This window comes from Strix aluco, chromosome 29 (assembly GCF_031877795.1).
Source record: "Strix aluco isolate bStrAlu1 chromosome 29, bStrAlu1.hap1, whole genome shotgun sequence".
Lineage (NCBI taxonomy): Eukaryota > Metazoa > Chordata > Aves > Strigiformes > Strigidae > Strix > Strix aluco.
In genome coordinates this window covers 4,833,265-4,857,247 of record NC_133959.1, presented here as the reverse complement: position 1 = coordinate 4,857,247, position 23,983 = coordinate 4,833,265, and the positions used below count along the sequence as shown (strand labels likewise).

The window sequence follows — 23,983 nt, the reverse complement described above, 5'->3', positions numbered from 1 at the left end:
CGCCCCCTCCGGGCCCTCCCGGCCGCCGTAGCGGCTCCGCCGCGCCTCAGCCCCACGCCCCGCGGCCGGCTGGGCCGTCACGTGACGGGCGGCGGGGGCGTGACGCGGGGCACGCTGGGACCTGTAGTCCGCGCTGCCGGCGGCGCCGCGGGGGCCGCCATTGCAGGGACTCTCTTTCCCAGCGCGCCCCGCGGCGGGCTCGGGGGAGCGGGGCTCCGGCCGTTGCGCCTTGCGGTGGGCACGGTGAGCGCCGGGCCGGGGCCGCGGGGGGACGGGGACAGCCCGGGCTAGGCCGGGGGGAAGCGGGGACAGCCTCGGAGGAGGAATGGGGGTGGTCGGGAGGGAGCGCGGGTGGCCTCGGGGACTGGCGGTGTAGGAGGGTCGGGCGGGGGGGGGGTGTGACTGAGCTACCTCAGCCTTGGGGAATAACGGGGCCTGCTCGGGGGTGGCGGTGGGGCAGCGGGGAACACCCTGGGAGGGGGACGCCAGGAGGGGGTAATGGGGACAGCCTGAGGGCAACGGCGATGGGGGTAATGGGGGCAGCGGGGGGGAGCGACAGGGGAGGGGGTGTCGGGGCAGCCTGTGCTTGGGGAGGTATTGGGGACAGGCCTGGGGGGAGGGCGCATGTGTGGGGAGGAATTGGGGACAGCCCTGGTGAGGGGAGGGATTGGGGTCAGCGCCGGTGGGAGCAGCTATCGGGGGCAGCGTGTGCGGGTGTGCTGGAGGCAGCCCCGGCAGAGGGCGGTGAGGGGGTTCCGTGCCCCCGTGGAGCACGGTGGCAGGTGTGTCGAGGCTGCTCCCTCCCCTCGCGGGCTGCGAGCACCCCAGCTGTGCCCTCCAGCCTCTCCCTGAGGGGTGCTCGGGAATTTGCCTCTCACGGCTGCTTTCTGCCTTGGCTGGATGGGGGGAGCCGGCCGGGACACTTCTGCCAGGGCTGGTGCTCGGAGGCTTCCAAGGGAGCGCAGGGCAGGGCCAGGGGACGAGGCCGGTGTGCTCGGGGCAGGGTGAGCACAGGCCGGCTGCACAGCTCCTGCTCAGGAAATTCATGTAAGTGGTTTTCCAGGGACTGTGAGGAGCAAGGCTGAAGCTTTTTGATGTGTGTGGTTTGGGTGCCAGCTATTTCACATATTGCCCTTGATAGAGACAGGACATGCACATTGTAATTTTATCTTCTCTCTGGCCTTAGTTTTTTTTGTGAGTATTAACCAGCACAAAAAACTCTTATCTGACGCTGTGGTGAAGAGAGCAGTGAGTTAGAAATTAAGGAGGTAACTGATGGATTAATTTATCTGCTTTTTAGTGTTATTCTTGACCAACTAATGTTGTTGCTACTGTCTGCAGCCCAGGTCTTCTATGTGAGGTCAGTCTGGGTAGGTGACAAGCGGTGGAGTAGGCTTGTGCCCTGAACACATGTGTTTCTGTGCTTTCTGTTTTCCTCTTGAGCCTTCTGCGGTTCTGCCCCTGAGCGGCTGAGCTTTACTTCTGGAAGTGGACATGCCAAAGTCAATATTTGTCTGCTGCGGGTTCGGTAGTACCTAAATTAAGGCTTCTGCCCATCTGCTGAAGCAATAGATACGGCTGCGAAAACAGGCTGGGAGAGACCTGAGGGGAATTGCTTCCGATTGTGCTTTCTCACCAGCTCCAGGATGGGGGGAAAGGGGGCAGCGAAATGCCCTGTACAGCCAGGAGTCCCCGAGAGGTTCCTGTAACTGTCTGTCGGACTGGCATGGGAGGAGGCTAACCCTTGCTAACTTTATTGTGCCCTGTGCATTTCCTCAGCAGCAGTGTTGCCATAAACAGTTTCTGCATTCTCACGGGTCGTGCTGGTGGGTTTTGGAATTACTTTTTTGGCTGGTTTTGTCACCTCGTCTAATTAGAAGCACAGCACTGCAAGCGTGGCACTGGCATTGCTGAAGGGGCAATGTCCTGCTCCGCAGGGGTTGGCAGTGTGTGGCAGGGAGAGGAAACACTATCAGGTACAAACTGTATCAGCTGTACAAAGTCTAGGTTCATAAATCTGAGCCAAGCATTTTGGTGCGTTGCAGAGTGACCTCTGGTGCCTCGGGCTCTTTGGGAAGTTCTTGATAAGAGTTGGGCAACTGAATAAGACTCAAAAGCAGCTTTTTCTCTTAAAACCGGTGCGGAGTCACCACTTCCTTTTTAAATGCAACTGCAGAGGCATAAGAGCAAGACATTGGCTTGTCTCGGGAACGCTGGAGACTGTGTTGATTCCCTCCGAGCCTGGTGGATTCAAATCCACGTCTCCCAGATCCCTGCGGGGTGCCCTTGCTTTTAGGCCATTTACTCTTCTGAAATGTCTGGGATCTCCTGGCTTGCAGCATGAAGTGACTTCAGAAAGCCTGGTCTCTGCTGATAACCCTCACCAGAGGGGTAAGCTTGAACCACTTTCAGATGTGCATTGTTCCCATGTCTTCTCATTCTGCTTGTGCTCTAATCGTTAAATACTTGTTTTACGAGGGGATGTTGGCATGTTCTTCTGCCGTTGCTGTTACGTACGGATCCTGCCCCTCGATTTGCTTTTGGCAAAGTACTCTAGATTAAACCCTTGGGTACAGGTCTGCGTAGAAATGCTCAGTCTCGCTGCAGTCATCATATCAGAATGAAAATATAAAAGCAGTACAGAAAATACCCTAAAGCAAGACTTCAGAAGCTGGTGAATTTTGCTGGATGGGAAGCTTAGGATGTCGGGCTCTTCTGGGTTTGGCTGGGACCTCTGCAGATGGCACGAGAGGAGCTGGTGTCCTGTGAATCTGGTCGTAGGGCACTTGCCCCAGGTCGCCAGGTGGGTTTATGGCAAAGCAGGAATGAGTTGAGTTCAGCTCTCCCACCTTCCTATCGGTGCTTCTCTTTTGATCTGTCCTTTATTTATTTCCCCTACCGCCCTTTTCTCTTTTTGGAGAAAGTAGTGAAAAAATAACTGAAACTTTTAAAACTATTTACTGTAATATAGGCAGAATAAACAAGGGGACTAAACAGTAACGTGCCTCAAGCAGATTGCTGCAGGTATACCTTCACAAAATTTTCCCTAATCTGAGAAGGGAAACAAGTTTCACACTAAAGTTGCATTCAGAGTTGTTGTCACAGTGCTGCTTGCATACGTGTCTTGGCGTAAAATGAAAATGCTCTTAAAATGACACAGGGCATTTTTGTCTTTGAAACACTGATGAAGAAAAGCTCCCACTGTCTCCAGTGGGCTCTTGTGAGTCATTGTGCACGTGACTGTAAACTTTGGAGTTATTCACTGACCGCGGATGAGCACAGTGGAAAAAGGAAGTTCACTTCACACTGTGGTTTCCTTACCGTGTGTGGTTTTTTCCTCCCTCTGCGAACAGTAGATTATGTATGAAAGAATCTCTGCAGTGGAGGGCAGGATGTTGGGTTTTGTCTATTCTCGATTAAAGTGAAAATGTTCCAGTGAATAGAGCTTATTCATATGTGTTGTTACCTTGCACAAATCCACACGAGGTTGAATATACTTGTTTATGTACCTATTTATCTGTATTTGCTGCAAATCTATTTCCTTATGCCAAGATCTCACAACTGGAGCTTGACTTAAGAATATTTAGGCTGCACAGTGAAATTTTCCTCCTCAAGGAGTTATAGCCACTGGCCATCCGTGCTGAGCAACATCATCACTTCCTAGACACAAGATTTTTCCCTGACTGTACATCTGAGCCCTGTTATCCTGAGGCCCTGCAGTTAGGAGTTTGCAGAAATCCTGCCCAAATTAAGTGGTGAGCTGGTATGAAAACAGCGACTCCTGTGCAAGTGTATCTCAGAGCACTGAACAAAAATATCATGGGGTTGGATCCTGGAGTCTGAGTTCAGGCCTGCAAAAGGTTTGAGCTTGCTGCCCGAGGTGTCCGTGGGGGAACGCTCCCTTTCGCCAGGAGCTGGGCTGGGGTCTCAGTGCAGCTGAACCAATGGAAGATCGACGCGTTTCGGGAACTGATTATTCAGCTGCAAAAAGAAATATTCACAATGCTGCTTTGTGGTTCCAAAACACATCTTTCTGTAGGGAAATTACAGTTGTTGTCCAGGAACTTCTGTGAGATTACTCATAAAAGCAAAGGTTGCCGATGAGTGGAATATTTGGTAGTTTCACTCATAGCTTCTTTACGTGATAATTGTAGAACATCTCAAGTTGGAAGGGACCCATAAGGACCATCTCTGTCTTCAAAACATTAAACCATGACTGAGATTTATGAGGGAACTAAATGAGAACAGCTGGATGAGGTGACAAGCGAGTGGATCACCATAATGCTGCTTTCTCTGTTCTCTGGGTTTTTTTTATTCATTTGTTTGAGTTAAAGCCACTCAGCTGCACCACAGTTGTCTCCTTGAGAAGGGAGGGCACCCAAGACCTACTGTTTGGCCATGATGCCCCTGTCAAGCCAGGAATGTGTCCCTTGGTCTTGCCTTCTGGTCCCTTTTCCGGAGGACAGACTGATGCCTCCCACTGCTCTGCAGCTGTAAGACACTGGCACTGAAGTACATGAACTAAATAATCCGCTTCTGAAGGTGGATCTTACTCATTTGCTCATCTTTCAGTGAAAGATTATTTTCTCTTAGTGCTTTAGCATAACTGGTGTTTGTGTGTCATTTGTTCTTCCCACAAAATTTACAGATCTCAGCTGGGAGCAGCTGCAAATGGGCGAGGTGAAGTTTTAGTTGTGTTCTTAACCGTTTTCATACTTTATTTTCTTTTCAGGCATTTTTAAAAAAAGGCAAAGCAAAAATGCTTCCATTTCTAAATCTTAAGTTATAAAATGCCCATCAAACACTGGGTAATGTTTTTTTGGGAATGCCCAGAGGCTTCAGCTGCGATAGGACTCCTGTTCTTACCTCCGCTGTCAGAGCGGTTCCAAAGAATGTTTATCAATATGGTGATAGGTGCTTTATATATATAAATATTTATATATATGCAAGCCTTTAACCAGGGAGTCCCAGCCCTGAGCAGCTCACGAGTGACGTAGCCTTCCTGGTCGCACTCTGTTGCTCTCTTTAGACTAGTACAGGGAATAGAATAGAATAGAATAGAATAGAATAGAATAGAATAGAATAGAATAGAATAGAATAGAATAGAATAGAATAGAATATCCTTCTCTATGTAGATGCAGTTAAGCCTGTATATAACTGCATCTCTACGTACAGGAAGAATAGGCTGCCTGTACAGGTCCCACTCCTTACCAGAGTGCTGTTGTCTCCAAGGACTGTGCTAGAGGAGCTCGATTAAAAAGGAAAGTAAATGCAACCCCAACAAAATAATTGTGCCAGTATAAACTCTGCAACCTCCAGACCATCCACGGGGCAGACAGGAGCACAGCACAGAGGTGCAGAAAAGGGAAACGAGCTGCTGTAAATCCCGGGGGCTTTGGATACAGTGCTGCTATTCTAACCTCGGTGCTGTGGTTGCTGTCAGTGCTGGCAGCAGCATGTGGTGTTTGTTGTGTTTTTGTAGGGGCAGTTTTTAGTCTAGACTTCCTTCCTTCTTGATAACGCTTGTCAGACTCTGCAGTGCTGATTTAGAGGGTTGTTTTGTGGTATCTGTGTTTCCACTCTGGGGTTTGCAAGTAGGGGCACATGGTGTTTCTACCCTTAACGAAGAAGGGGTAGAATCAAAGCTCAGCACAGACCCCTCTGTGGCTTTCATCTGTGTGATCAGATGTTGCCAAAATCAGCAATGTGGCTTGACACCGAGTAAACTTTGCAGGATTTGATTGTTCCAGAATTACGGTCATGTTCAGTGTTGGTAACAGGAAGAACAAATCTGCTTTTTAAGAAGGGTTGTGCAGAATTGTTAAAATAATGAGAGATGTTGGGTTTTGTGTACCGGCTGATTTTTTTTTTTTTTTTTTTTAAACAGCAGTTTACATCATGGCTAACAGTGGTTATCTGTTTGTTTCAGCAGTTGGGAAGGTCCGCAGAGCTAGGAGCCAACAAACCATCTCAACACCTAAATGAGGCACTACGTCTGGTGAGCTCGTACAAATTTCTCTTCCGATGTTTGCGCTTTGCTGGGTCCCACCCAGACCTGTCTGTCTCAGCTCGCTGTCTGGCGGCAGCGGGAAGGGACACGTGTTCTGGCAGCGGCTCCCCGTGCATCCTCAGTCTTTGCCAGGTACCTCTAAGAGCACATTTGTTTGCCGCTGAATAATACTTAAAAGTGGTTGACAGTGGGGTTGTGCTGAATGAGATGCTACCAGGTGGAGCTTCATATGAACAAGGAGAAATCGTGATCCTTTCAGGTGCCGGCCTGCCTACTCTGGGCTATTGGAGACAAGTAGTTTGTAGCGGGAACCCCGGGCTCGCAGTCTGTTGGATGCTGTGCAGGTGATGCTCCTGATTCCAGGAGGTTCCCTGGGTGCTGGTTAGTGCCATGTGCTGACTTGATTTTCTTTCTCCAATAGATCTGTTGCTATCTGTCTGAAACTTCACCAGGGAACACTCCTAATAGAAATGGCAGGTAAGAGCACCTCAAAATGTGGCAATATAGGGAGAAGGGTGTCAGGGAATGTTTCTCAGTGTGCTGTGATGGCTGTAACGTGTCCCTTCCTGAGATCTTAGTGATCCCTGAAGCTCTTCCACTACTTCTCTTTTCTTGCCTTGGTCTCATTCACTTTTACGCTGTATCCACTGTAGATTTGTCAGCTGGGGTTACTGTTCTAGCGATAAAGGCTCAGGTGTGACTTGTCTGAAAGTTTTAAGAGGATGGACTTTATTCACAAAAAAGTCCACGAGACTAATTCCTTCCTTACAGAGGCTAAACAGCTTCCCACAGCATTCCTAGGTGTGCTACTGATACTAATACACTTTAATTTTACTTGTAGTGAAATTAATAACAAAATTCCTCCCGACTTCTTTAAAATAAGAGGAAGTCTGGGACTTCCATACAGCTGCTGTTCATTGGTAATACAGTTTGGTTTTTGAAAGCACGGGTTGTGCTTGCTGATCTGATGTGTTGATCCTAGCCTTGAGGGGAGTGCTGTAGCACTCCAAGCTATGCAGTCAGACATGAAAGGGGATATTTTCATTTGATTTCTTTTGTCTTTTCTGGGAAGTAACCCAGAACAGTTGGAAACTACGGGGTCACTGCGTGGGAGAAAGTGGTCATCTGGCTGCTTGCATCCCAATCTTTGTGTACCTAGCAAACACGTGTGGAAGTATTTGGAGCATTTTGTGAGCTTGAAAAATAACAAACTGCAGTGGCTGGTGCCCAGCAGGCCAGTTGGTTTTGGCCCCACCATTTGGGGATTTCTGCACTGGAGGCTGGCAGCGACTCTACTGCCCATGACAGATCTGTACTGCAGGAGAGAGAAAATGGAAGAGAGCAGAACCAAAGTAACTAGCTGCAGCTTCAGCTGCTGAAGAGGGACAAAACAAAATTTTCCTCATCTCTCAAAAAAACCCAGAATTGTTAGAGAATCTGTTTTTACTGTGGTCAGTGAATCTGACTCTTCCTGACTTCCCTAGAGAGCTGTCTCTTTAGCTTTAAAAGCAGTGCCCACTTCCTTTCCTTCGATCCAGCGTTGTTAGGTCCTTTTGTAGGCTGCTGAGGCAGACTGTCGGGGAGAAAGCCCATTAGGGGCTTATAGCAAGTAAAATTTAGTGCTAAGAAGTCCAAATTCCTATGGACTTTGAAAGCAGCCATGGGACATCAGCACTACATGTGATGGGGTCAGCAGTAGGTGTTAACCAGTAACTAATACCAGCTTCAGAGGGCATCTGAATTAATGTAAAATGCATTTAGTGGAGATGGGTGAGGAGGGGCAGAAGACTTAATGTGTCTCTTTAACTAAGGAAAAGTCTACTGAAAAGTCAAGCTGGACTGGTGACCTAAGACGTTATTCCATGTTTAATTCTGATGTACTCACAGTGGGCATTATCCTCACCATATTTTCTGTGTCAAAATGTGCCTTTCCTTTGCATGAAGTAGAGCCTCTTCTTTCCTAAAGCATGACTTACAGCTTTAGACTCTTCCCTGCCAACCTTCATATGAAGTTAAGAAGCTGCTCCTGCAAAATGTCTTCTCACACGGAGATAATGGCAAGAGAAAGGGAACTCTTGTGCTGACAGTTCTTGTTCAGACATTTCCTCTCGTCTTCTGTGCCATTTGGAGATTTTCCCAGGACATTCTTCATCTTTTCCTCTGGTTGTTTTTAATTCTGTTTACTGGGGCTGAAGTAGACTAGAGACAATTAGTCACAATGCCCTGGAATCAAACTTTAATCAGCACTGGAAGGCAAGAGCAGACATTCCCAAACACGTAGAAACACACATCCAGGCACACACATGTATACAGACAAATCTGCACATCTGTCTGGAAGCTGACAGCAGCTTAAATGCAGAGGATTTAGGCATTTAATTACTTGATTTTAAAACATAATTTCTTTCCAAGGTAAGGTTTTCTTCACCATATCACTTTTGTAAGCATTTGCTGATTTATTGTATCTGAATACAAAGCTGCTTTTTTTTTTTTTTTTCCTGGGCTATAACCTTACAGGAAAAACTTGACTTTTAAAGAAAAAAGGGTATGTTCATGAGTCATGTCACAACAAAATCATCCCTGATATCTGACTTGCCTTCCCTGAACTGGATGATAGCTAAGTACTAAATTCCAGTTTGAGAGATGCTTTCCAAAGGCATCCTTCCTTACTATCACAGGGACACACCTACTGCAGGTCCTAAGGCCTGATCCATGCGCCAGCAAACCCACCTACTCAGAGCTTGTGTCTGAAGGTAAATCTGCTCATCTGCACAATCGCCAGCCTTTCCTCTTGCTTTGGTTTTCTGAGAGGTTGTAACTAAACCTCTGTGCAGCCTGTTTCCCTGAGATGTTGCTGGCCTCTCCCCCCTTTCTGAGGAACCTCATCCTGGAGCTTATTTTAAGGTTTTTATCTTGCAGTGCCTTTCACACAACTTTACACTGATGTGTAAAGGTATCAGATCCACGCGTTACTAGCTCATTACTATTCCTCGCTCTAAACTTTGCACGTGCTAGTTTAAATGTTGTGTCCACTGCTGAGGAAGGAGAACAAAATGTTTGGTGTCCAGATGAGGATGAATGTGCTGCAGTAGCGTGAACAGCCAGAGCTGGTGGTGGTTTGCTCTTGATTCTTGTGAGTCTCCTGGACCCAGAGGTCCCCAGGCGTGTATTGGGAAGGTGTGGAGGATATGACACTTGCTCAGCCATATGAGAATGTTTCTGCATTCAGCTGATATCTGTGTTCTCTGTTGTAGAAAAGGTGAATAACTTCCCACCGTTACCCAAGTTTATCCCTCTGAAACCGTGTTTCTACCAGAATTTTGCTGATGAGATTCCCATCGATTATCAGTCTCTGGTGAAGAGAATCTACCACGTATGGATCTGTAAGTTGAACGAGAAACCTGTGCTGGGAAAACGTATGGGTGTAGTGAAAAAACATAGATCTCAGTGATTTATATGCTTTAAAGTTTTGACTGCAGATAGCTGATGAGAAACAATGATTAATCTTAGAATACTGTAAGATAACTTTATGCCCAAATTTTAAGCTGCTGTGCCTTGAATCTTTGCCGCAGAGCTGCTGTTGAAGAGAGAGTATCAGTGCTAGAAAAGTCTGTTAGTAAATTTGAGAAGGAAAAAACCAGACTGCATTTGATACCTTTATTGGTGTCAAGTGATGTTTTACTCCCCAAAATAGCCCTCTTAAAGTAATTCCCAATTCACCTAAACTAAGATGAATAAGAGATTTTTAGGCAAGAAAATAAATGTGGCCCATATGCTTGCTACCTGTCTCCCCACCTCGCTATAGGAAGGCTAAAATTCCCCCTTGTTGTGCCATCTACAGATTTCCCTTTCCCAAAGGAAGCAGTGTCTTCTGGCTGTATGCTGTCTCCTCCTTAGCTGTCCGTAGCCTGCAAAATGTTCCCCGTCCTGCTGGAGAAGGGCGCTGATCCTCTTGGTCACAGCTGGTGATTTGCTGATATTCTCTATGAACAGACCTCCTGGCTCTGGGCTTGTGTTGTCTGGCTTAGCCATTCAAAAGCCAGTAATGAAAATTGACCATTCTTCTCCGAGGAATGAAATCAGATGAAAAATGGTGTGGCAGGCCTAGAAAACCACAGGGAATGCTTTGGAAGATTAAAAATCTTTTTGCCTTGCTTATCTTTTTTTCCCCAAATGCTTGTCATCCTATTTACCCTTCTCACTGAAGGAAAGCTTGTTTTCTGCCAGATATGCATTTGGTGGCATGGCTTTTATTCCAGATGCATAGGATGTGTGTATGAGAGAGATTTGTGTGCATAAATAATAGCATAATCTATCACTCCATTGTTCTTCCCTTATTTAGAGATGCTGAAATGAGCTCTGTAATTTTCTTGCCTGAAGAAACTGCTTGTCCCTTCAGACTAACTGGTTAAATGTTGCGTGCTGTAAAGCTGCCTTTGTCTGCAACTCTCCCTAAACAAAGCGTCCCTCATTCGAGTTAATGGCCCGCTGGAAAGGTGCCAGCCATTTGGGCAACTAGTCCAGGCATGGCTGAGGAGACCTGGCGTTTTCACCAGGAGTTTTAAATGTCCATTTGCAGCACGCTTTCTGTTGGGGTCTCCCTGACTTTTTGGGATGGGATGCAGAGACACACACATATGGAGGGAAGGAGGTGAACAAGAAAAGGCCGGTGTTAAAAATAGAAACACAAAAGTTGTTGCTAGAAGGTTGAATGCTCGTTACTTTTAATTGGATGTGAACATTTTGTTGAGGTGGAGGGTGATTTGGGGAAACCTGTACCAGAGCTCCCACTACTGGAGAACAAGCTCCTGCCCGATGTGCAGGGAGAACCAGAACTTCCTGAAAACTTAATAGGTCCTCTTGGCTTGGTGGTTTGTTTTATTAAGCAACTTTTAGATAATAAATGACTTCTGAAAATAAAAATTTGAAGTACAGCTAATTATTGTATAAATGAAATTGAAATAATTAAAATTCTTTTTTCCCCTCAATATTAAGATACATCCAAACCATTGTGTATAAAGCCTTGTTGTTAGCTACTCAGAAAACACTTTCTTTGTAGTAAAACAATGTTTTGTTTTAACTCTCATGTAATTTGTATGTCAGAAGCAGCAGCTGGGTTCAGATGCTTTCCACACTAGATTCTCCCGACTGTGCTGTCAGTATTATTTTATGACCACAAAACTTTGTAGTTGTTCAGCAGCCCCCAGGCTGCGTGAAGGCAGGTGGGTCTGTGCCAAGAGGAGGAAAGAGAAGACTTGGAAGAAGAGGCCAGACTGGTGTCGGGCGCCAGAGGACCAAGCCAGTGATGTGCGGGCGTGCTGCAGAGCCGCGGCACGTAGTGAAGCAAGGAATGGGCAGGGCATGGTCCCTTACCGTGGGTGAAGAGAAATTCAGGGGTTTAATTTTGACTGAATCAATGAGTCCAGGGTCCAGAGCGTTACTGCGAGCTCGTCACCAGGCGCTACTGAAGGGTCTGTTGTGTTTGGACCCTCCGCCTTCTCGTTTCTTCTTATCTGTGCTAATTGATACAGGTTACGGCAACATTTTTTTAAGTGTTACCACCTGTTTTCCAATATAGGAGCTTGTAATTGGGCTAAGCCTCTTTGACACTGGCAGAGCCCGCGGGAATGCAAGGACAGCTGCAGGGAGTCCCTGGAGTATTGAGGGGAGCGTGGAGGAAAGCGGGGAGCCCCTGGCATGGGGCCTGAGCTCAGCCTGCGAAAGCTGGGAAGCGTGCAGCCCCGCTTTGCGGTGGTGTTGAGCCTCAGGGAAGGGGTGGAGCAGCGTCACTTCATGCACGTCTCCTTAGTACAGCACTGGTGTGCTCTGGGGGCTGTTGTCAACTGTTCCTCTGTATCCAAGTGGCAGGAACAGGGATGTGAAAAGGCCTTTAAGCCACCCCTGTGGTCCTGTGTTCTCAGCCTGATTGGAGTTTGCTTATCCCCTTGCTCAAGGCAGCGCTTACAAGCCCTGGAGCTGACTTCCAGGCTCCCTCAGAGGCCCAGGGAAGCAGAGAGCGAGCCTGCAAGGCGCTGTGCTGGCTCTGTGAAAGCTCCTGAGGCAGCCTCAGCGAGCACGGAGAGCAAAGTCATACTGAGGCTGGGTGCAGGGCAGTGGTTTACACCCCTCTCCTCTCATAAAGGGGGTTTGCTACAAATGGGAATTGAACCTTGCTTGGAATTCATAATAATACTGGCCTGAGCCTTGTACTGGTTGCACCGGTTGCCACCCAGCTCCCCATCCTTTGTCAGGCCCCAGAAGCGTTTCCTCAGCCCTCTGCCGCAGCACTCCCCCAGGAGATGGATGTGTCTGTGCTCTTGGCTCCTGGGTCACGCCAGAACCTGCGACTCTTGGAGCATTATTGGGCTTGAGTTTCCCACTGCAGTGTGGACCCTTCCTATTATAATACCGGGTGTTTGTCTCGTTTTTGCATGAAGACGTGAAGCTGCACAACCTCACGTGTTTTCCCCTGCCCTCTTTACAGTTTACTGCATCACACTAGTAGTGAATGTAATTGCATGCCTGGCGTGGTGGATCGGAGGAGGCTATGGTGTCAATTTTGGTTTGGCGATCCTCTGGCTTATCCTCTTCAGTCCCTGTGGCTACGTCTGCTGGTTCCGACCTGCGTACAAAGCCTTTCGGTAAGTGGAAGCCCACGAGGCGGTTTTGTTTTGGTTTCCTCTGGGAGAGAGATGTGTTGTTACTGGGGAGTGCTCCTATGGAGAGATCTCTGTCTGGGATAAAGATTAAGGACTTGATGTCTGAATGTCTTGTTTACTTTTTGAGATTAAGAAAAATGTGGCTACTTTTAAATACTAGATGTAGGACTGAGGGTCTCCTGCTTAGGACTGGAGGTGAGCAGCAGTGAGTAGTTTGCCACTTCCATGAGGATGAAATTCATATTTTACTTAAATATCTCATACCAGTATAGTGTTAAGACAGATACTAATTTGCTAAAGCTTTATCAAGGTTTATTTTGATGGAAGACTGCTAAGTTATTAGTTTTTGAGAACTCTTCTGTTTTTTGTCTCTAGATACTTGAGAGCTTGGCTGCTTTGCTTTTTAGATAAAAGCAGTTCCCTGGAGCAAGTCTTTCTGAAACTCCACAAATATTTAAAGCCATCCTACATTTTCACTTTAATTAATAATCATTTGCATTTGCTCATGCTTGCTGTGGATCACGAGGCATTATTCAGACATTAATGCATAATGCCTGTCAGAGCTGTGAAGGTCCTGAGCAGTTTCCAGCCTGATGCAGGGAGAGGAGGGGAAGGATCTGCCCAGTGTCACTCTGCGGGTCACCAGCAGACCCCCCCCCCCCAGTCAGGGATTTGGACTCTGAAGGTGAAGCTCTTTCTGGTTCCCTGTTACCTGAATACTCTGGGGTTTGATTATTCACCAGATTCTGTGATGAGTTGGTTTAGATAACAGCAAAAGCAGCTGATAGAAGTGAGAGTTGACAGGTGGGATCCTATCTATTTAGCACATCCTAAATTAGTTATTTAAATGCTCTTCTGAATTTACGCTTTGTATACTAATGACACTGGGCAGTTAATGCGCTGGTGGTGCTTAAAACATCAGTGACTACATCATGGAGTACAGGGGAGGATTATTTCTGATGGAAACAGAAGGCCACTGGGTTGGATTCATCTGAAAGTTTTAAAAGACCTGAAAATGGCAGCTGTGAACTGTTGCCCTCTGGGGCTGGGGTTTAGTCCCCATCCCTAGTTCAGAAGTCCAAGGGCCTCCGAGTGCTGGCCAGAGCTGTGTTCAAAGAGCAGTTTCCATTCTGAAGTCTGGGAAAAATTACTCCTCCCTGTTGACCTTCTCTGGGCTTCACAAGGACCGTTTCTAATTATTTCTTTAACGTTGTTTGTATGTGTTTATGCAACTGAATACTGAAAGGTCCCTGAGGTTAGTCTGTGTAAAGACTACAGTTAAAAAAAGAATAAGCCCTAGGGACAGACTGGCAAGCCCAGAGATCATTGACTTTGACATCCGTTGTAGAAGAGCCTTGAAAAACACTGCAGTGGGGCAGCACTGTTTCTGGTGGGATCGCAGCTAGTCATGATTCAGGAGAGGTCAGACCCACTTGCTCTGCTTGTTGTGGGAAGAGGCAACCCTTCACTATTGGCATCATGTACTGCGAGGATGCTTTCGTAAAACCATCGTCATCTATCTGCCTCCAAAATTAAATCAGCTGCAGAGCTTTGGCGCTATGGCAAAGCTGTTGCAAATCTGCACCAGAAAGCTGGATCAGAAATCACCTTTTCTGTGTATCCTCACTAATTCCCACAGATCCTTCCAAATGAAGACTTCTCCAGCCCTTTCAGGTCGTAGTTGCAAAAGTCTGAAGGCTCAGCTTCAAGCCTAATCCTTGTTAATTGGATTATGATAGGCACTACTGTGAACAGTCCGTGTTTGAAGTATTTCTTTCACATTGCTGTACTGAAAGGTGGGATCATGAGGATACTCAGGGATGGCAGATTTCTTTCACAGCATCTCTGTGGCAATCTTTCGAAAGGTAGAAGGTAACTGTGCCAACACACACGGCCCGCAGTGGCAGGGGTCTGGCTGGAGGCTTTTCCATTTGTCTCGGGCCAGCCACGGTCCACAGCACTGACTTCTCCAGAGCCTGGGGTCCTGCCTCCCTCATCTCCTCTTCAGGCATTAGGGGCTAGAATTATGATACTAATAAACATTAAAATAATAATAATTCAAATAACTAACATTTAAATACTGAGCGGGAGCTGGGAATGACTGGAGTTCTTTTGTAAACTCCCCCTTGCACCAAACTGCCTCATAAGCAACTGAAGTGTTTTCTGTAAATCTGTTCCGTAAATCATGGGCCCTTTATGTTCCTGAGAGAATGGGAATCATTTGTATCATTAAAAATGATAGTTTGGGAGTTTTAGATACGCCTGGGCTTACAGTGGCTCATCGACGTAGCTGGTTTAATGGGATAAAGATGTTCTGCTGCAGTTCTGTGGCAGAGCCAAAACTCAGGCAAGACAGTGCTGTGCCCAGCGCCCCGGTGACAGGCTGTGAACGTATCCGGTCAGCCTTCTCGTTTGGGGTCATACTCATGCTGTCTGTTACACCCTCTGAACCTGTACACCCTGAAGATGTGGAGCCCGCAGAGATGTGAAAGCATACTCCTGTGTTTCCCCAGACAGGGTATCACCCGCTTCTCTTGTGGCTGTTTTCCCTCCTGTTACGTCCCAGTGCTGCGTTTTTAACCATGGGCGTGGAAGAGTGATGACGAGCAGCCACTGAGACATTCCCAGCTGGAATTCTCATGCTCAGTGATCACTTCTAGTGTATGGGCAAACTCTGCCTGCTGGTGTTCCGGCCCCCTTGTGCCTATTTGCTGGTGGCTGAGCCACGCAGGTGTCAGGCTGTGCTGCCTTCCGATGTTTGGTCAGAGAATCGATTCAGGCACTCTCTGTTCTGCAGGAGACTGCCTCTCCTCAGGTGTCATCACATATGCAATTGCTTTGATAGAGCAATAGCAGGAGCCAGGCTTATTGAAAGAGATTAGGCGCTGATGATTCATGGATCTGCATGCTTTCACTGCCAGGGAAAGAGGAGCAGCTTCAAAGTACAGAGCTGCAGAGGGATCTCTTCTGAGATACCACATTGGAGGGTTTGGACGTGATGGGGTCAAACATCAGTGTGAAGCAACACGAGGTGCCAGTCTCCCACTAACTTTCTCTCTTCCTTCACAGGTCGGACAGCTCATTTAATTTTATGGCCTTTTTTTTCATCTTTGGCGCACAGTTTATTCTCACGGTCCTGCAGGCGATCGGTTTCTCCGGATGGGGAGCTTGGTAAGCAGGATGCTGCCACAGTCTTACAGCTGAGCACTCGGCTCCCATGCCAGAGGGTTTCAGGCTGTGGGCTGTTTCCATGAACTGGTGGGAGTCTGTACAGGGTGGAGTGGAAAGAAGCTTTCTGTTTTCTTCTGTGGCATAGTTATATCTGCTCTTGGAGTACACCGTTCTGTTTTTGTTGCTGTATTGGCAGAAGTTGGATATCTTCACCTGCTTGTTCTTTTTAGCACCTTCCTGCAACGTCCATTTCTTTTTACCATTTAACCAGCCAGTTTCAGGATTCATCTGATCCTCTCTTAGCGTTGCCCGCAAAGTATTTGCAGCACATGCTGAGCAGTGCACGATGACTCACTGTTGGCCTATAGAGCAAGTATTGTGAGAGTTGTCCTAAAATAAATGGGACCATTTTAGTGTCTGTCCCTGGTTATGTTATAATGGTGTGGCATTTTAACTTTCCGTCTCTAGAGACTTGAGAGCAATTCCTGCTGAAACTACAAATAATAGAAAGTCCTAGCACTCCATATGGCATTTTGTTTTCTTAACTGCTGATGGTCTCCAGTTACCCTACCTGGTTATTGCTGTGAAAGGAATAGAGACGTGGGGTAAATCATAGGGCCCTCGTGTGCCCTGTCCCAGGTCTGGTCTCTAGACACATGACCTGCACAACCAAAAGCACCTTAGGAATAAATCTTTTATTCCCAAAGTCTGTGCTGCTGGCTGTCCCCTAAAGGTCTGAGACCAGATTAGCGAGGGATGCTGGCAAGTGAGACTTGAGGTCTTGGGGAAATACCTGCCTTAGCTGCATTTAATTCTGTCCATTTTCTTCATTGTTATTTTCATTTTCAAGTTTTAAAGCTGCCTTGTAATTTCTGGGTATGCGTAAACAGTTTGTCTGATAATAAGGACACTTTAAAAAGAGAGCTGTAACGATATCGTTTCTTTCTTTCTGTTTTTCCCAGCGGATGGTTGGCAGCCATTACTTTCTTTAGCACCAATGTTGCAGCTGCTGTGTTCATGCTGTTTCCTGCCGTTATGTTTACAATGTCAGTGGTCGCAATGCTCATCTGCATTTTAAGGGTAGGTGCTTCAGATGTGTCTCTGACTCGGAGTATCCGCGCTTTGTATTGCGATAATGTGAACAGGCAGCTCAGCAGCCAGTGTCAGCCATCACGGCTTTTAAAGGTTTTATAGTGTGGTTGGTTGGTGTCTCTCAGAGTATCTAGAGGACAAATCCAGATAACACAGCTGGGGCTGGATGTTGTCACCATTTCATGTCCGATGTTCCTTGACATCACTCTAAGAAAGCTTCGTTGCTCGTTGGGATGGTCATGGATGGTAAAGGTGAAGCATCTTGAGATGGCCTGCAGTGGGGACTGCATGGCAGGATGGGAAGTGGTCCTCAGTTCTCTGCAGAAAGAAGGATTTGGAGGTAGGACTGTCTGGAAAGCCTCAGTAGACTGATGGCAGAGGAGAAGACAGGAGCCCTGCTGAAGCAGCAGTGTTGGTTTTACAAAGTTTCAGCCCACTGGCCTGGGTTGGCTGCCTTGCTGGGGGATTCCCAACCTGAATCCCAGCCATGTGGCTGAAATCGGTTCAAGTCTTGGGTTGATATTATCTATTTGCACCTCTGTTCACTGTATTAATACACTTTTAGTGCTTTAGTTCCTTGGAAATATAGCTCTTTACAGAGAGAGAAACAAATACAAAAACAGTACCAAAGTGACTATAGCTCTTCTGAGGGAGAGTTGTGGGTACCTGTTGCTGACTTTCCTCCTCTTCTCTCTTTCATCCATTAGGTACATAAAATCTACCGAGGGGGTGGTGGAAGCTTTCAGAAAGCTCAGGATGAGTGGAACAGCGGCACGTGGAGGAACCCCCCCAGCAGGGAGGCCCAGTACAGCAATTTTTCTGGGAACAGCCTGCCAGAGTATCCCACAGTGCCCAACTATCCCCCGGGAAACCAATGGCCTTAAGCAGCAACAGCTGCAAACTGCCTGGATTCTCTTCTTTTTGGTCTTTTTATTATTGTTATTTGGAAAGATCATTTGCATTCCCCCCCCAAGCACCCCAGTCATCTTGGGGACTTTTTTGGTTTTTGTTTCCTCATTACTGCAGAAGATACGTGCTGTCAGCCCTTGCCACCGCCAGAGCTCTGCACGGCCTTATCAGAAAGTTTTCTTTTGTTTGTGTTGAGTTACCAGTATTTGCCTTGTTGCAGACTGAGGAACCAACCCTTCACTGCCCTTGCTTGAGGGAACCCTCTCATGACCATACGTGAAAAAGGCTTGACTTCCCCACAACGGCGAACACTACGACTGCTCCTTCTCCTGCCTACCTGCTTAGTTTTCATCACATGCACAGTGCGCCGCCAAGTCATCTCTAACAAATGCAATCAGAGCATTAGTAGCAACTGGTGTTTACTCTCCCGGATGAATAATCTGGAATTTTTCACTCTTAAGGGAAATGCAACACCTAAATTATTTGGTACTAGTGGTATCGGGTACTTGTAAAATCTACAACCTCGTTTGCTTGCGCTCTCTGGTGAAGAATCTTTTAGATAACGGTGCCTGCTGTGGGTGAGTGTTGTTCGGATGTGAAGGCCACCAGAGTCCATATTTGCCCGGATAGGACTATTGTTGTGCTAGAAGTCTTGCTTTCCCTGCTGCCAAAAGTTTTTGCCGGATCTGTGTGCTTCAAAGGTGCAGATTCATCTCATTTGGTTAATGATTGCTCACTAAAAGCCTGATTCAAAGCCCACTGGAAACTATGGAGAAGTTGGCTGACATTGGGCTTTGGACCTGGCTCCCTGGGTGATGTTTACGCTGTTACAGGTAGGGAGCACGAGATCTCTGTGCCATCGAAATTCCATTTGTGTGGCATCCAGGTTTTGTGCTGAGCCAAGAAACGCCCTACGGGACACACCTTGCCCTCTTGGGACACCCTTTTTTCTGGGCTCCCAACCAGTAGCCAGATGCAAGATAACTGTTGATCTCAGTGCTGGGGCCTCAGTGTGGTTTGGGAGTAATTCTATTACAGTGAATAATTTTAGTTCTGCCTTCTACTGATGTAGTTGAAATCCAGACGTTATGCAGCATGGTCTGGTAGACCAAGGAAAGCTCGTTAGTCCTTGTAACTGCCGTTAGCTGTGCGGACCTGGTCTGCATCTCTGTAGCACTTCCCTTCCATGTACGAGCAGGAAGAGATTGATTCGTGCCTTTCTCCAAGAATTGGCTGAAGAGAGGATAAAGCTGTTGGGAGGGATTGTTTTCCCTGAGAGCTGGCATCCATCTCATCATTCATCTCCATTCTGTGCATGCACGTCAGGACTGCTGTAGCCTGAGCCATCCAATTCCCCTGTGTCCTACAGCGATCCAGGCAGCAAAGGCTGCAGTTTTTTCTTCTCCCTCAACAGCCTGCTGTGAATTTTTTCAAACCTGTCAAAAACTGGGAGGTTAGTTCCCAATATTTTTATAGGGAATGAGTGTGCAAAGTCTTCATCTCTGAAAGTTTTGGCCAATGATCCTGTGAAGGACAGAGTGCTCCCCTGCGGAGACTTGGGAGGTGTTGGGCACCCCGTGGGTCAGACCCAGAGCCTGCCCGGGTGTTGGGCACCCCGTGGGTCAGACCCAGAGCCTGCCCAGGTGTTGGGCACCCCGTGGGTCAGACCCAGAGCCTGCCCAGCTTGGCAGGCTGGCAGATGGGGTGCCAGAGATGTTACGGTGTAAGCGGAGTCACTCCAAATTCACACTGGGTAACTGGAAAACAAAATTGGCTCCTGGAAAGGGATAGGGAGGTTGTCCTAGCTAGGTGGAATTGATTTGCAAATGATCTTTTGAAAACTGTCTCTACATGTGCCTTATCTAATAAAATAATAGTTCACGAAGGAGAACTCTTCCTTCCCCATCATCCCTGCAGAACTTCCCATTTGCTCTATTAACTTTTTCTGTGTCATACTGTAAATACTAGGTGAAGTACAGCTTGGAGTCTGCATGACACCTTTGTTACTAGGGCCAAAGCGAAAGCAAACACGAATCAGAAGGCAGAGCCTCCCTGAATTTCTGTTTACAAGCAACACTGATGCCCTGCTGCAGAACCAGCCCTTTGCTGGGTCTGGGATATTTAATGTGCTCCGAGCACAAGGGTTTTTTTTTCTTGCGAGTGTGCAATGTGCTTGTAAGTACGAACGCTTGAAGCTTTCTTAACAGAACACGACCTGATCGCGTTGTCAAGCTTTTAGGTGCCTTTGTCTTGTGTCAAGTGTAATTTTAAATGTTCTTTGTCGCTTGCCATCAGAGTGATAAAAGAACTGCCTGTCGATTAACTCCCTGGAAATACGTCTGCACTACGGGGGAGTGAGGGGAGGTTAACGGTGCTGAACGTGAGCTTGGCCACGCTTGGAAGCCAGAACATGGTGCACCCGTGTACCACGCTCCCTCCAGCCCTGCCCCTCGCCATCCTCAGCCTCTTGCCAAAATTGTTCAAAAGCGATTGGTGTTTGTCCTTTTTTAGTGTGTCAGGTTTCAAAGGAACCAAGAGGAAAAGCATTGCTGGGGACTCTTTGTCCTGTTTCTCTTTGTTTTTTTTTCCCTTGGATAATCTGGGGAGCTCTTTTGAAGCACCCACCTTCAGTCTCGTTGAAAATGCTTGATGGAAGGTGAGGGCGTATTGAGGAGCCCGCCCACCAAAATGGTTGGAGCCAGACACCAAAGTCACACCCCGTTAGCATGCACTGCCTGAGATCTCTACAGAGCTTAACCGAACCTCTCTGGATGGGATCTGCCATCGCTCATCCCCCCTCCATCCAATTCGATGCCAGAAACCGTAATTCCAGAAAGTTGACTCAACACGCTGCCTGAACTATTGTGGCTTATTCTTTTTGGACTCCTTTATGTTTTTAAATGTTTACATTAGATTTCTAAGACTTCTTAACACCATTAACCTGGACCTGGCTCCTGGTTTTGTTCGGCATCACGTGGTGTGTATGTGTGCGATGTTTCATGTCACTTGTGGAGCTCTGGTTTTTGTTTGTGTTTTTCTCCTGATCACAAGACAATAAACGCTCATCCTGTGCTTGATGAGAAGAACTGGCCGCATTAGAGAAGTGTGTCTGTTCCTAGGTAACTGGAGTTATCTGGCAGAGGGAAATGGCGAAATCTCTTTATTTTCCTCCAAAGTCTCCCACCGCATGTTTTTTCCTTAAAAGAACAGCACATTTATGGATGAAGCTCATCCTTTGTGCTGGGGATCAGCGTGAGAGTGGCACGCTGTGGTTTGTACTCTTACAGATGCCTGATAAGCTTTTACCAAAGGTGCTGCCATTGTTCTCATTTTCTAAAGGAGGGAACGGAGAGCAGAGGTATGGGTGGTGGTGAGAAAGTCGCATCTCCCGAGCACTGGGGTCGAGCTCTTTTTCCCGGCCTCTCCTTAGCAGTGCAGAGACTCACACCGGCCCCTTGCAGCGCTGGCTTCTGCCTTCTCCTGTTTATTGCCTGGAAGGAGATCATTATCCCTGGAGTAAACGGGCTGTTTGACAGCAAAGGTGAGTTGAATCGCTCTATTTAGCACATAGCTGAATTTATTGCCCCAAATTACCATGTTGTGGCTTCATACCCCTGTTCCACTCCATGGCAGATATTTAATCCTAAAAGAGACGTTTTCATCACCGCTGCTCGATACGACATCTGCTAATCTCAGTGTCTTCCTTATCTCCAAGGTACCCTGTGTCCAGTATCCCCTGCCCAGCCGTCAGCATCTTGCTTTGACCAACAGTGGTTTCCTACAGCCGCTCGCTGCTGTGCCAGCGATGTGTTGAGCACGAGGATGAAACATCTTTTGCTCAGATTCTTGCTCCAGACCCTCAAAAGTGTGAGCACAAGGCACAGCTTTAACCTCTTGCTTCACCTGCTACCGGGGCAGGTCCTTGGCACTTGGAAGTGACAAGTTGTTCGCCTCCACCGCGCTCGCTGCGCAAGAGCTGGGGCTTGGCAGGAGGATGGGGCGAGGTTCGTCAGGAATGAGCCTGAAGCATGGAGATGGGAGGGTGGTTGTGCAGCTGGGCTCAGCCCCCCCCCCCCCCCCCTGCCCTGAGGAGCTCCCCAAAAGGTTCAGGGTCCCCAGCATTGGGGTGGGGGCTCTTCCCCTGGGGGTGCATCTGATGGGACACTGCGAGGGGCCTGGCTTTTCTTTTTGTCTGGTTCTTCATGTGTTTCTGTCGCTCTTCAGTTTCCCAGGCCCTGAACACGAAGGTTTCGTCCGCCCGCCCCCAAGCAGCTCGTTCTCCCATTCGTGATTGAGAGTGGTTCATTTTGTGTTGTCTGCTTGCGAATTAGCCCTAATTAGCTCGTGCCCGCAGGAGGAGGGCAGGGTTCGTAGCTGGATGCTTTCCTGACAGAAATTCCTTGGCTTTTCTTGCTAACTCGCTGGTGCTGAGCTGATTCCGTAGCATGAGCTGTACAGGTCTCTGCAGGCCACGCCTGGCACATCGCGTGTTCACTGCTGAAGATTCAACTTGAAATAAAATCAAAACTATTTGCTTTCCCCCTGTCCCGCTCCAGAGAATGGGTTAAATTCTCAAGCCAAAGGTCTGAACAACTTTAGTGTTCTCAGAGTGCTTCAAATCGCCTCTTTCTGCGGCACAGGGTGGTGGGATGGTGCAAAAAGAAAAGGGAAGGATGGCTCTGCCGTCGGGTACTTCAGAGGCAGTTTTATTCTCTCCTGTGACAGGATGGGGGTCAACGGCCCCTCGCTGCCATCCTGAGCCGGGAGCAGGGAGAGGAGAGCCGTGTCACAGGACGGGGATGGGATGGCAGCATCTGTTGCTTTACCTGCAGAGTAGCTCATTTTATTTTCCTAATTCTCTAAAATCATAGTGTTTTCTTCTAGAAGCAAACACCTACAGGGGAAAAGTACTTTAGATAAGTGCTGGGGGGACAGCGTTTCCCTGGAACTGGGAGAGAGTCAATTGAAGCAGCTGGAAATGCTGCAGTAGGTATTTGGGGTGATGCTGGTGGCAGAAGACCTGATTTTTTTCCCAAAACCACATAAACTCATTTGCCCGTCACCTGAAAATATTTTGCGGGTGAATCTGTCCCATGCTGTGAAGAAGATGAGAGCAGCAGGATCGTACAGGAGTGCCCCTCCCTCCAACATTACCCTGAAAGGCTCAAACAGAGATGGCTCTTGTGCCACCGAAAGAAGGAAACGATTCTCCTGGCTGTGCCCTGCTTGACCAAGAGAATTTCTATGGCCGAATGATTGATCAGAATAACCTCAAGACAAGAAAGGGAAAGGCTTTTGGAGGTGGCACTGGGGGCTGTGTGCCCACCTGGCTCCTGTCCCAGCGGGTCACACCAGCCTGGAGCTCTGGCCCACTGACCTCCCTGCGAGGCAGCGGGGATGGCAGTGGCTTTGCTTGGGGCTGGTGTTCCCAAAAAGGCTTCAATGTCTGAAAAATGGTGGCTCCCAGCTTCCCTCTGCTCCCGCAGGGCAGGGTGCGGGGGGATGGAAGAGGCTGCAGGGCTTTGCCCACCAGTACCATGGCCACACCCCCTCTGTGGGACCCCCCAGACCCAGTTCTGCTCCCCAGAGATGGCCCCGGGGCCCTATAGCTGTATGTTGTACTGGGGGCTGTACCCCATACTGGGCCTGTACTCTTAATGGGGGGCTCGCCCACAGATTAGGGCCTGTCCCCTATAGCGGGGCTGTGCCATATACCATAGTCTGTCCGCTATAGCGGGGTCGTGCCCTATACGGGGGCCTGTTCTCCGCAGTGGAGCTGTACCCCACCCTCAGGATGGTGCCCTATACTGGATCCGGGTCGCTCTACCCCGTACCGTGGGGCACAACCTGCAGTGGGACCCGTCCCTTACAGGGAGCTGTACCCCTATAGGGTACCCTATAGCGAGGCCTGGCCCCTCCGGGGGAGCTGTGCCCTGTACCTGCGCCGTACAGGAGGCTGTAGGCAACGCGTGGGCCTGTCCCCGCGGCGGAGCCGGGCCCCGTACCGAGCCCCCCCACACCGGGCCGGGCCCCGCCCCCGCCCGCCGGGCAGGAGGGAGTTAACGGGAGGCCCCGCCGGCGGCTGCCAAGCGCGGCGCTGCCGTAAAGTGGCCCGCGTTGCCGCAAAGCCGCCCTTCCGTCGCTC

The 23,983-nt window shown here is 48.4% G+C and overlaps 1 protein-coding gene across 8 annotated transcripts; it reads left to right on the top strand.

The window, feature by feature from the left end:
- Positions 1–166: 166 nt before the first annotated feature.
- On the top strand, positions 167–22,377 carry SCAMP4 (secretory carrier membrane protein 4). 8 transcript variants are annotated; one of them, XM_074808499.1, is made up of 10 exons: positions 167–243; positions 5,933–5,998; positions 6,087–6,142; positions 6,270–6,354; positions 6,432–6,487; positions 9,262–9,390; positions 12,492–12,648; positions 15,736–15,837; positions 16,800–16,917; positions 17,637–22,377. In XM_074808499.1, exons 2-10 carry the CDS (start codon positions 5,982–5,984, stop codon positions 17,811–17,813), a joined length of 897 nt encoding a protein of 298 aa, XP_074664600.1. In that variant the 5' UTR covers positions 167–243; positions 5,933–5,981; the 3' UTR covers positions 17,814–22,377. The 8 variants fall into 8 exon arrangements, with proteins under 8 accessions (XP_074664600.1, XP_074664599.1, XP_074664601.1 ...); XM_074808498.1 differs by having other exon boundaries at positions 174–243; positions 5,930–5,998; XM_074808500.1 differs by lacking the exons at positions 6,087–6,142; positions 6,270–6,354 and having other exon boundaries at positions 189–243.
- The last annotated feature ends 1,606 nt before the right edge of the window (positions 22,378–23,983 follow it).